The 13,187-nt window shown below is 40.6% G+C and overlaps 1 protein-coding gene across 9 annotated transcripts in view; it reads right to left on the reverse strand.

Annotated features, from left to right (window-relative positions):
- The window catches only part of IL1RAPL2 (interleukin 1 receptor accessory protein like 2), a 395,811-nt gene that overhangs the window by 13,053 nt on the left and 369,571 nt on the right, over positions 1 to 13,187 (reverse strand). For 8 of the 9 annotated variants that reach the window (XM_075107082.1, XM_075107083.1, XM_075107078.1 and 5 more), the window contains 2 exons: positions 9,528 to 9,673; positions 3,796 to 3,939 (listed from right to left, as the gene is read on the reverse strand). In XM_075107082.1, coding sequence (XP_074963183.1) covers positions 3,796 to 3,939; positions 9,528 to 9,673 — 290 coding nt within the window. The remainder of the gene's footprint in view (positions 1 to 3,795; positions 3,940 to 9,527; positions 9,674 to 13,187) is intronic. The other variant, XM_075107086.1, reaches the window with a different exon arrangement.

A 13,187-nucleotide genomic window follows, 5' to 3' on the forward strand; every position in this document is an offset into this window, starting at 1 on the left:
CAAATAGTCCAAAGCATTTTTTTTCTTTCAGAAAATCTTGTCATTTTTAAAACTAATATCGTAATTTTAGAGGTCACCCAATCCAGGACATTTCAAATACTTGAGGCTCACAGTATAAGAGAGAGGAATAACTCCAAGAGCAAAAGGGGCACAGGGGGAGACTTGCCCCTCCATTCTGCCTGCAGCTCAGGGCAGAGGCAAAGCCTCATCAAAAGGTGGAGGCAGGCAGTGGGGGACAGAGGGGACCCAGGCAATGCCACATGAAGACAGTGGGGCTGCAACACAGCGGTTTGGCTAGGAAGGGCAACGCTCCTCCCTCCTCCTCCTGAACTGCACTGGGGCTGGCCTCCAGCTCCCTGCATCTGAAACATGGAGCTAAGAGCTGGCGACTGTGCCAGGAACAGAACTGGCACCACTGTTGGGCTTGGGATCCATGCTGGGATCAGACTGTCTTAGTGACATTGCTCTTTGCTATTCCTCTACAGTAATGGAAAATAGTATTTTGAAAAAGTCAACCTTCAGCAATTCAGTCTCCAGGGAAGAGCACAGCTGCCATTATTTACGGAAAATGAAAAATCAAATAGTTAATGTTGTGAGGACAAAACTGCATGAATGGAGGATTGCTGAGTACCAATTATCTGTAAAGAATAGTGCACATGAAAGATAATGAAAGCAGTTAAAAATCATCAATATATTCTGATAAAAAGAAAAAATAGCTAATCGTAATACAATGCATTCCTTAATGACCTTGAAATGATGGTTACTTCCTTATAATTCTTGACACAAAGCCAAACCAGGAGGGTCAGAGCTACAGACAAAACGTGAATAATTATACGTCTGTAAAAGGCAATTTGCCTAGTGTCACCATAGCTGTATGGGAAGACGTCCACCTGGCTTGCTGATATTTCTCTGAAATCTACAGCATACAAAAATAGTGGTTACTGATGGAAAGATGACAGAAGAACAAACGGCAAAGAAATAAAGGCCAGTCAGCATTGGAGGCCTGTCCAAACCTGCTTCCCTGTCCGTAATGAAGCTCACCAAAACCTTTTAAGAGAAGCAGCCACCAAGTGACCCGGGAAGCAAACATTCCTGCAAGCATTTGAGAGGTCTGCAAAGGCAGCAAAGCAAACCCCAGAGCATCGGCATGCCTGGTTATAAAGCAGCGTGAAAACTGCGCACGGATTGTGCGCAAGCAGTCCCTGAGCTCCCGGCCCCTTCCAGCCGCGTGGCTACAACTGCCCTCTCCAGTCACCTCTATTCACACTGCAAGTAAGCAGGGCATAGACAGAACGAGTTCCCCCAGGCTCCTGTGAGTCTGTATGCTTGTGTTACATCGCTACGGTCTCAACTCCCTCTCCACAAGCTTCACATACACAGGACACAGCAGAAGGAGCCAACCATGCTTGCCCGCCACTTGCTCTGTGTGCTTTGGATGAAGCACTGTCTGGAGCCATTTTCTAAACGGCTTCCCTTAATCCTCGGTATCATTTTTTTCCTAAAAACAATGCTATGCACAGCTCAGGAAGTGAATGCATCCAACATTGCTTACAGAGGATATTTTTAGAAATAGAAATAAAGCAAATCTGTTGAGTTCCAAGTCTTCTATTTTAAATAAATACATGTATAAATGGAAAATGTCCCTGCAATTGCCTCTGTACAGCTGACTGCCCATGGGAGCTCTCTATGTTCCCACTATAGCCTGCATAAGTAGAAAGAAACATCCCCATATACACTTTGACTTGAGTAACATTCTGCCTCCATCTTTGATTCTGCAGGATCAGAATAAGACAACTGCAATAGTTCTAAAATCATGCACTGGAAAAATAAAAGGTTGTTTTCAGAATTAACATGCACACAAAATCCCCTGCGTACTCATGGGGCTTCCTCTGCACAACTAGAAAATGAAATTGTTTCTTAAATTAAAAAGTGATTGAACCAAGGAAGTGACATGAATAAAAATGCAGCAGCTTCACACTGAAAACATGAGATAAAGGAATCAAAGCAATCTGGAGTTACCACTTTGGGTCACTTTTTGTTGGTGTGAACCAGGGATGTTATGTTGGTATAATCCCAAGGTGTTAGAGGTAAATTACTTCCAAAACCACATAATATCACCCTTCACTTTCTTCTAGGTATAAGTACTGCGCAGTATTTTATGGTACCAAAAAAGCATCATTTTAGGTTTTCCCACTCACACATGAAGAGGAATTTTCTTGACCTCTATTCCTGCTGTTTATCATAGAAGCATAGAATCACAGAATGCCCTGAGTTAGAAGGGACCCACAAGGATCATCAAGTCCAGCTCCTGTCCCTGCACAGGACAGCCCCAAACTCACACCATGTCTCTGAGGGCCTTGTCCAAGTGCTTGGAATATTGCCAGGCTGGTGCCGTGACACCTCCCTGGGGAGCCTGTTCCAGGGCTCCACCACCCTCTGCGGGAAGAACCTTTTCCTAATATCCAACCTGCCCCTCCCCTGGCACATCTTCCTGCCATTCCCTCAGGTCCTGTCGTTGGTGACCAGAGAGCAGAGGTCAGCGCCTGCCCCTCCTCCTCCCCTTGTGAGGAAGCTGCAGAGCGCCATGAGGGCTGCCCTCGGCCTCCTCTGCTCCAGGCTGAACAAACCAAGGCACTTCAGCATCTCCTCATATGGCTTCCCCTCTAAATCATTCCACATTCTAAAATCCCCTGGATGTCATTCCACCCGTTCTCCAAAACTCCTATGGATTTCATTGTAACGAAAAAGTTTCACACTGCATCAACCCAGTGTTAAACAGAAACACTTGTTATTTTGATAACAGTGAGGCTAACTGCTGGAAGTAACAGGCTTGTGCAACTGCACATTGTTTTGGCACAACAGGGGAAATGTGTTCCCTGCAATTTTTTTCAAACACATTATTGTTTCTTGATATACCATGCCAGACTGCAGTGTTGCAGTAGGCTACGAAAACCACCTGTGCTTGAATACTGTACTTTAGATCTTTAGCAGATACTAGTTATACGCATATTAATAACACAGTAATTATGCTATAATAGAAGCAGTAAGAACATAATAATAGGATTTAAAGCACTTGGATTTAGTTTACCACGGGTTACTGCAGCTTCATAGGAGCAGGAATGTTCTATATTCAGGAGAACTAAAGCTTCAATTTAAAAACACATGTTTAGCTTTAAGCACCAAACAGAATACATGCTAGTGAGAGGGAAGTGGGGGAAAACCACTGAAAAATAGCCTAGTTTATTCCTAAATATACTCTCCAGGCAAGCTGTACATTTCCACTAAGTTATTTACAGTCTCCCAATTAACTGATGTAACTAGTTAGGCTCAGTAACAATCACCTCTCACTAGTTACTGGAGTTAGTTGGAAGCCTGAAGACAACTCAGTGGAAATGTTCAGTGAAAAATACCTGGTGAAAGGGCTGCCCACATAGAATATGGATCTCAGGAGAAGTGATCCTGGGCATATGTGGCACTGGGACACATGAACGTGAAGATTTCCCCTGAGGAATCGCTTCACAAATGACATTCAAGCCTCTGTAACAGACTCATGAACAATTCTGACTCCCATTTGCTTATGGCATGGCCCAGTGACATTTCAGTGAAAAGACTCATTGACTTCAGGGAGCTCTGGGAGTCTAAAGTCTTAGGGCTTTACACTGCTGAGTGCTTTTTAGTTTGAACTAAACTCACAGCAGGTATCTTTTGGGATTCATTTCAATCTAGATGTTTCACCACTTTGGACCTCTGAAATATTTCCATTACATATATTGAGTTTCCTGAGCAACTGCTTACCATCAGCTGCTTCGTCTCCTCCAAAGTTCTGTCTGTAGAACAGCATTAACTCTATGTTGTAGCACTTATAGATGGTGACGAGCAAAATAAGCAGAAGAAGGATGGCTCCCAGTCCTCCAGCAAGCTCTATTTTGTAGATCAGATCTAAAATTAGCAAGGAAAGACAAAAAGGTTATGATCTTCCCGAGCTTTATTTGCTCTAATCCACTGTACAATTCCACATAAAACTGTGCAGCTTCCTGTTATAACCACTGTAACAGTCAGGATGCCTAATTTTTTTGTTCATTGCCTATTACTTAACTTTACCCATTTACTCCATCTACTGCCCCTCTGAAATCACCATCCAGAATGCATCTGAGGCTATAATCGTAATTCTTCTACAAGGGAATTATGTAGTGATTTTACACGGAGGATTAATCAACTTTTAATGAGCTTGTAGAGTTTGCAACTTCTGTATTGGCAGAGCGCATCAAATGCTGTATGCAGCATGTGAGAATAGATATACTAGATATATTGTACCCCATTTTGGGAGGCTCTAGTCCCCCCAATAATATTAAACTTTGGTTTTATATTTGTGAAGCCAGTAGATGAGCTGATGTGACCTGCCAAGCCAGGACTACAGCTGAATCACTGGAGAATGAACTGAGCATCCAGAATGCCCAAGACAATGTGAGAAGCCGGGAGGCTGCTAAGAGCCACTTTGTTTGAGTTGTGATGGCTACTAATGGAGTTCTCGCATGTTTGTTTACTACACAGTATACTTGGATGAGAACTAGTGCTAGTTAAAATTTCCTACTGGGATGCTTTTGTTAGGAAACATCACAGGCAGCCTGCCTCAAAGAACTTCACAAATTCATCCAAATGCAATTATCCATCTTTTACAGCTGGGGAAACAGAGGCATAGAAAAGTGAAGCAACATGTTCAAGGTCATTCAGCAAACCATTGCCAGAACGGGATAAAAACCTTGAATACCAGTCCAGCGCTCTGCCTGATGTAAGACACTAACTTTAACAGTACTGCTCTTTAGCCTGAAATGTCCGCGGAACACAATATTGCTCATAACACCACTTGGCATATTACTTAGCCATAAAAGACAAAAGATGACAATTTGACAATAGCTACCTCTAACAGCCTATATTAGTTTAGATAAGACGTCATGAAGATATTTGCTGCTGTGATAAATACAATGTGAAGATGTAAAAACTGTAACACTGGCAAGACAGTTTTCATGATCTCTACGCTTCTAAAACTTGGGTCAGAAAAAAATACTGGTATGTCATTTGTGTCATTTTCAAGATAAAAAGCAAATTAGTCGTGTATCTTTTGGGGTTATTCTTGCCTCGCCGTGCCTTGTATTTCAATAATTAACATCAGATGTCAAGCTATTCCCAGTTTACAGTATCTCTGATGTCTGTCTGGTAAGAAGTCATGGACTATTAGATGGAAAAAGTCTATTATAATAGCTATTTAACCTCTCTGAGAACACAGGGAATTCATAGGACTTTCATTACACTGCATGATAGAGTTAGCATATGCTCTGGGGATAAATCTGGTCAAATGGAGAACAGAGTTGGTTAAAATCACTTTCTAGGGAAAAGATTTTGTTTGTACTGAATCTTTTTTGCTAGGAAAGCGAGATGATGGTAAAGCTGCCAACTTGGAAGGAGAGAAAATGCTGAGCTTTGATCACCTGCAGCCCACAAAAGAGCACAGACTTGTGTTCACTTGCAGAGGGAATGTCAGGGTATCGAGCAAAAACACAAAGTCTAGCTCAAAAAGCAGAATCGATCTGCTTTTGCATGTCCTGTATTTGTCCTACTGCCCCATAAACTCTCCTAGAGTCCAGATGTAAGGAGGCAGAAAGCCAAGGCTCTTGGGACCCTTACTTCCTTTCCAAAGTGGAGGCAACAGAGAAAAAAACAGAACATTCAGTTTTCTTGCCTACTCCAGCCCTTAGCCTCTGCCTCTGATTAACGCCTTACTCCTCAAGTGGTCATCACTGAGGTCAATAGGGAAGGCAGCATACTCAGCATTAGGAAAGGAGTTCAGTCTTGGCTCTGTGCTATAATAGTGACTGAAAATTAGTAAATAATAACCTTCTGAGAGTTTCTAATGTAAAATAATATAGAAGGGCTTAGCCAATACGTATCACAGAGGATTACGATCTTTAAAATACTAAAAGTCTCCTAAACACCCAATAAATGAGACAAATATATTTTAGAAGGTTCCTCATCATTTAGTACTATATCAGTATCAAAAAAACCCCAGATTCAGTTTCCTGCATATCTTAAATAAAGACAGCCTCCTTGAAGTAAATGGTGAGCATACATCAGCATCATATTTACTGTTATCTATTCACTGCTTCTTTCCACTAAAAGCACAGCTTGATTTTATTCTGCAGTTCCTGACAAGTTATTAATGTTCCAGGTCAATTATATCATAGACTATGTAGACTTCAATCACTAAAATACCGGCCTGTTTTCATATTCATCTGAAGGGAATCCTGAACTATTTCCACAACTAAGGGACAAGCGGGTGTATATTGTGTTTCCATGTAATTTCAGCACCAAACATGCTAGGACAGCATGGAGAAAAAAGAAAAGCAAACTCAGGATTGTCCAGAACTTATTTTTGAACTATTTGAAAGCAAATAACAATGTGGTCTTGAATTAAGTCAGTAAAGAAGAATGCGATAGCAGACAGGGGCATTCAGGTCTCAGGAGCGTGCTTGATTCTGTCTTTGTATGGGTAGCTTTGGGTATTTGAAACTGGATTTGGCTCTTTTTCAGTAAAAAAAAAATAATAATCCTAAATGATAATGCATGCTCTGGGGCTATCAGTGCACTGGTGCTGTACAGACAGCACTCTTGTGTTCTCCAAAAGCATTTGTGAGGACCGTACCACTAATACAGCAAAAGACTTCAACAGATTTTACCTTAAATAGTTGAACATTTCCTTTTTCTTCCATATAGCAAAGTATGTGCTTAAAAACAACCACCTGATATCAAAGTAAAAACTAACTCTAGAAATTCTTATACTAGAGCTATGACTTGGATTTGGGGCTTATTCCTGTTTCTTATCCAAGCCTTCCCAGTTTAGCAGGACTCATGACTTACGCTCGCTTGTGTACACCTGACGTACTGCAGTCACACCTTTGAACAGAGGGCAGACGTAACTGACAACACTGTGACAAGCTGGAGACAAACTGGAGCTACGAGCACCTCTTGCCAAACAGGGGTAACGCAGCCCTTAGCAAGTAAGACTTTGGAGGGAGGGGGATTTCTCTCGCTGAGAGATCTGTGCTTCCTCTTTGCCTTTCCTAAGTGCCCCAGCATCTGGAAAGCTGCAGCACATTACAACAGGAATCCCTTCTTTGACACACACAAAGGATGCTGGTCAACAGCTTTCCACCAGTCCTGTCCTAAATCTTGTTGCAGGTCTGTAAATACAGTAGTATTTCCTGGCTCATGAATACTCTACAGTCAAATCCAAGCTGGAGAAAGCCAGGACAAGAAGTAATTATACCAAGTTGCAGAAAGGAAAAGTTTGGTCAAGTATTTATAAGGACTTAATAAATAACGAACAGGACAATGGGACAGGCAGTCAAAGGACACAGTGAAAATACTGTTATTTTAAATGACACTTTAATGGCTCGAAAATCAACTACTGAGAATGCCTGAGGGGAATATAAGCTTTCTACAGACACAGTGCAGAGAGAAATGAAATACTAGCTAAGAAGTGATCCTTTCCACCTCCAAATTCTGTATTCAGCAGTGCTTCTTCCATAATTTCAGCAGAGCTCTGAAATGTCTGCATTTTCTTGTTATAAATAAACCTAACTTGTTATTCTAATATATGCAACACAGCTGAACATTTAACAGCGTCAACATAGATATACTTACAATCAGTTGTGTATTTATTAGGTTCAGTGGGTGGAAAGGTAGAAAACTTTTTGCACTGAAGAGGCTGAGCCTTCATCATGATGACCAGATTCCTTAATTAAAGGTGTGACATCCTGCAGTTTAGATGTTGAATAGACATCCGTGTGTGTGTTCCACATCACAGCTGTGGGCCCTTGATTCTCAGAGCGGTTTGCACCTTCCGTATTGTGTTTTATTCTTATCACTTAGCATAAAATATAACCTCTGCTATGCCCTTCTTTCTGGGAGGACATAAAACTCATGTACAGAGGAAACTGTGTAAGTAGGACTTGATTCAATTGATTTTAACAAGATTGCATACTGTACTTTCACTCATATAACCTGTGGGTCACATAAACGCATAGCAAAAAAAGAGGACGTTGACCCAAAAGTCTCCCCTCTCTAGTAGCCTTTTTTTGTCCCAATACCACACCCCCCCATACCTTTCCTTTTATACAGATGATAGCCCTGAAACACAGCACTTGGCATCCAGCATGCCTTTAGGTGAACTGATGACTATGGACATTTTCCAGAACATCTAGAGAGGCCTGGGCTGGTTTTCCTGTTCTTCCACTTGGCTCTTAGTTCATTTGTCCCACGGCGATGTCTACCCTAGACTCAGAGGTCAACCTGCAGCACATTCAGGTACTAATAGTATATTTAGACCTTCTCCAAATGGTGACACTTTTGTGGGATTTAGCTGCAAGTGTTACGATGGAGAGCACTGGCTTTTTTAACTGACACTAACACTGCAATCCACAATCTGCTGAGAAGCATGTTCCTTGCCGTAGTGCTCTGAAAGCATACGAAGGACCGGAACAGCACTTGCAGATGTGCCTCGTGAAAATATTTCTTCTCCTCTTTTGGTAAATTAGTTTACAGCCAAGAACAACGACAGAAATCTGGACAATGTATTAACTCTTTAGTCAATCTGTAGTTTCACGTTACGTCTTTACCCCGAGTGTGTCATCTTCCTTTGCTTTCCCAACAGTTACTGCCTTATAGCTTTTGTACTACCTAACACACAGTATCTTAGAGAGATCACCATCAAATTTAAATGTCACCCTACTTATGAATAGGAGAGATATTTGAAAAAACGACATAAGAACTGTAATGAGATACTGTTACACTCCGCATGATAATGACCTCTACAAACAGAAGAGCATAGTAGCACCTTTTAATTTGGTGCATTCAAATGCAAATGGTTTCCTTCCTACTACAGATAACTTGTCCGTAGTGGTATTCCCAATTCCAGGTACAGTACCAAGCAAAGCAACCATGATCGGGTAATTCTCCATTGATTGTAGCTCCCATTACAATGTTTTCATTCCCGATGCAGTTAGAAATCAAAATGCATGGCAATTGTTCAAAGTTTTCAATTTAAACAGCAAAGCCAGGGAGTGGAGAAATGCGAGAACATCTGACTTCACTGCTGAGGTACACATTCTAAGAAATGCACATTTTAACTCCATCACACAACTACCTCTGCTCTAGTCAGTCAACTCTGGGTCAAATTCATAGGTTGTTTAAATCAAAATACTTCCACTGATTATATCGGTGCTTTATGGGTGACTGTATTCCAGGCAAGTGCATCACCTGCAAGACTGATTCACTAGAGACTAAAGAAAAAAAAATCATTAAGTTTTTTTTCACAAATGGTAAACTGAAGCTGCAACACAAACTTACTTCAGCTCCAAGGAGGCACACAGGAGTCCAGCCTGGCTCAGAGAGGTCAGCAGAACCTTCACTACTGGCTGACCTGTTGCTGCTGAGGCAGGCAAGAGTACAGGTAATTAAATAAAGAGAATTACCTTTCTTGCGCAGAAGAACACTAGCATGTTTCCGTCCATTTCTATTTTCCACATGGCACGTATAGTTAGCCAGGTCTGCTTCCTCTACAGCATCAAAGATCAATGTCAATTCAACTTCTTTTTCTCCAAGATGTTCTCTGAGGAGCCTGAAAGGAAGGATACAGTCTTTGCTTAACGGAATTAATACAGGTGGAAGATTCCCAAAAGAACCATGACTTGTCAGCACAAGATACACTGTTTTTCTGGACTCCACTCCTGGAGAAGGACTTATAAAGAGACTCAAAATGCCTCAGAGAGACTTCACAGAGGCATTTTCTCCCACCATGTCTGTAGCGAGGAGCTGAATCAAGTGCAGGAAGAATGGCTGTAAGTGCAACGGTTAGATGTGGCTTGTTTACCTCAGCTCCACCAGAATGAAATCCTAAAAACAACGTTTCTTTTAAAAGAAGCAATAAATACTCACTCTCCAGAGAAGTAATACACGCTACTAAGCCACCACTGAGCAAATTATAAGGCAATATTTTAAAGGCTGGGTATCGTGATATGTTTTAATGCAGTCTGGAAAACCAACGAAAGGAGCTGTGTTACTCTGTGGAATTTTCCTCTATTTTGGGGGGCTAGATCCTGACTTTAGAAGTGTCAAGAACAAGAGCTTTTTGCTACTTTGAGAGGACAGAGGAGACATGCAAAATCCTCACAAAGGAAACTGAAAGTTCTAGCAGACTTTCAGGCCAGAGGTAGTGTCTTTTCATGTCATTGTTCTAATGTGAATGTTAAAAAGAATGCAAAGTAAATGCAAGCGTTTTCTGATGCTGACATTAAGTCTAAAAATACAATGCCCTATTCTCTTGAAAGGCTTCTTATCAGTTGCTCAAGAAAAAGTTACCAGTCCTCTGAACAAGGAAATGTAACATCAAGTAAAAGCTACCAGATTCATTTGATCCTGGTAGTGTACTGCTGCATAATATGTAAGGGATTAACATAAAACATGTGACGCCCTCGCAGTCACCTGTGAACTCACCATTGCACGTAGTACTTCAGTGACTCTTTCCTCTGAAAAACTAGCATACGGCACTAAGAGGTAAAGCTATAAATAAGATCCAGGTTCACCAAACCCGAAATATTTTCTCCAGAGACTAAAGGGGGGCAACTGGGTACAAAGTCATTAACTGGAACGCTCTTTGTGCTGGATGGGAACTGCTTCTGGAGAGCTTAAAATTTTTCAATAACAACAACAAACCCCAAACTTCTCTATTACAAACCAAAGGGTTTTTTTGAGTTTCCAATGCGCACACAAATTTTCTTACATGCTAATTTCATGTAACATGGAATTCCAAATCTTAAAACAAATCAGAAGAGAAGTATGAAGGCGTTGCACTAGACAATCAAAAATACAAGCCTGACTGCTATAACCCACATATTTACAGTAAGATTTCACATAGCACAAAGCCTTTAAAGGCTTGTGTGATCTGACAGAGCTCAGAAGACGTACCAGAGCATCCACAACAATTCAGCCTCCTTCACTATGGCTGCGTAACTTGCAAAGAAGCAAGTGCAAAACCATTAGTTTAAGAACAGGCATGTGTGTTGTATTTGGAAACTTGGATGGCTTTTTTTTTTTTTGCAGATTGACTCTCATTTATTGTGTATTTTTGCATTTTTTTTTTATTCTGGCCCTGAGTCCAAGTGATGAAAATAATGCAAGAAAGGATGAATTTGCATCATTTCTGGCCAGAAAAGAAACCTCCCAAGACAGCCTGATGTGTTTGCAGACTCAAATCAGTCTAAATCATTGGGGTCAGACAAACCAATTCTCATTTACCTATGAATAGCCCATATTAGCGAAATATTTTAAACTCAAGAAAGTCTTTCTTCTCTGTTGGTAAACAATATGTTCCACAACTTTTGGCCTACAAATCGTGCTGCAAGGAACAAGTAAAATTATTAACAGCGAAGATATCTGGGACAATAATCTGGAGCACTGTGTGAATGTTCCGATTGTCTTATGTTTACTATAATCAGCATATTTTCCGCAGAAAAAAAATGAAGAAAGATTAGAAGTAAGATAAACTATTATTCTGAATCTATTTAAAATAAAATAATCGACCCTTAACCTAAATTTAAATAATACATGATCAGCTAAAAAGCAGCTTTCATAAAAAAGAATATGCATTTGGACTGAGAATTTTTTTCAATTATTTTCATGCTAATTACAATCTTTAGAAAAAGAACTCTTTAGAACGGGATCTATCATGAAAATGCTGACAGACACTTAAACATTATGCTGGTAGCAAAGTGTAGAAAGCTTTTAGTGGTGTTAAACCTTTCATTCCTGCTTTTTTTCTTCCCTCTTTTCTTTCTTTTAACCAGTACTCTACTGCTAATGATCCATTATTGCCACAAAAATACACAGTTGGTCACCTACATTTTTTAATATGTGTGCAGCCTTTAACTGATTGCATTTTGTAGTTGGTTCAGAGAACATTGAGCACAATATTCGGGGGGAAGAGAAGGAATACAGTATCAAGACGTAGGAGCTTAAAGCTGCAACAGTATTTGCTGCACACCCAGAGGATGAAGCTCTGCCCTATCTGAGCTGGGGGAAATTTTGCCAGCAACGCTGCCAACACATGCCAGCGCCCACAAGTTGAGAGAATAATGGCTCTTTTTTCTGGTTTGATGAACAAACTGTAAGAGCAATTACATCATTTAATACACAGGTAAACCAATGGTGCGTGACAGCTCACAACAAACAGGAGGGAGGGACAGAAAAGGTGGGTGGAGTGAAGAAAAAAACCAAACAGTGCTTTCTTCTTCTTCAAGCTGAAGCATTTTATTTGATCTGAAACAAAACACTGTGCATACTGATTATTTTTCAGTTAAGAAAATATTAATTAAAAACAGAACTGTCATTTCAGAATACAAATGTTTTCTTTGAAAAATATTCAATGTTTCAGATTTTTCAAATTTTCTGTCATATTTTTCCAATGCGTTTATGCACTAAGTTGAATCTGATATTAAAATAATTTTCCTTTGAAACCACATTTTCATAAAATTTTAAGGCTTTGTGTGATTACAGGTGTAAAGGTCATAAGAAAGCTTCAGCTGGGTCTCTTTGCAAGACTGAGACATTAATTCCAAACCTTTACTGCCCTGCATGCAAGTTGGGACTTATCAAAAAGGAAACTTTTATTCCATATATAGTTGAGGATTTGGACTTTGACCAGGGATATGAACACTAGTCCCTTCCTTCTGGTCCTTAACAGCTGTCTGTAGATGAAAGGAGAAATGTGTGTGTACATCCTAGAGGTCTTTTCCAACTTTAATGATTCTATGATAAGTACCTCTCCAAAGAATAGTTCAACTAAGAACATGGCACAGCAATCTTCCCACTCGCTTTCCTGTACCATGTGTCTCATTCTCTGCCCAGAAATTGTCTACTTGAACAGTATGAGCTTTTCAGGAGAGGGCTGTCATTTCCATACTTCTCTGCAAAGTACCCAGCACATCAGTCAGGCAGTGATGGTAATTCTGCCTCCCTCCCTCAGCATCCCCCCCTCAAAAGAATACAACATCCCCATCTTGTCTGAGCATTTTGCAACCATTAGTTGACTTCTGTGGGTGAAAAGACAGAATGTAAAATTAATCAGCAGGAAGAAA

Source organism: Phalacrocorax aristotelis, chromosome 11 (assembly GCF_949628215.1).
Source record: "Phalacrocorax aristotelis chromosome 11, bGulAri2.1, whole genome shotgun sequence".
Classification (NCBI taxonomy): Eukaryota; Metazoa; Chordata; class Aves; order Suliformes; family Phalacrocoracidae; genus Phalacrocorax; species Phalacrocorax aristotelis.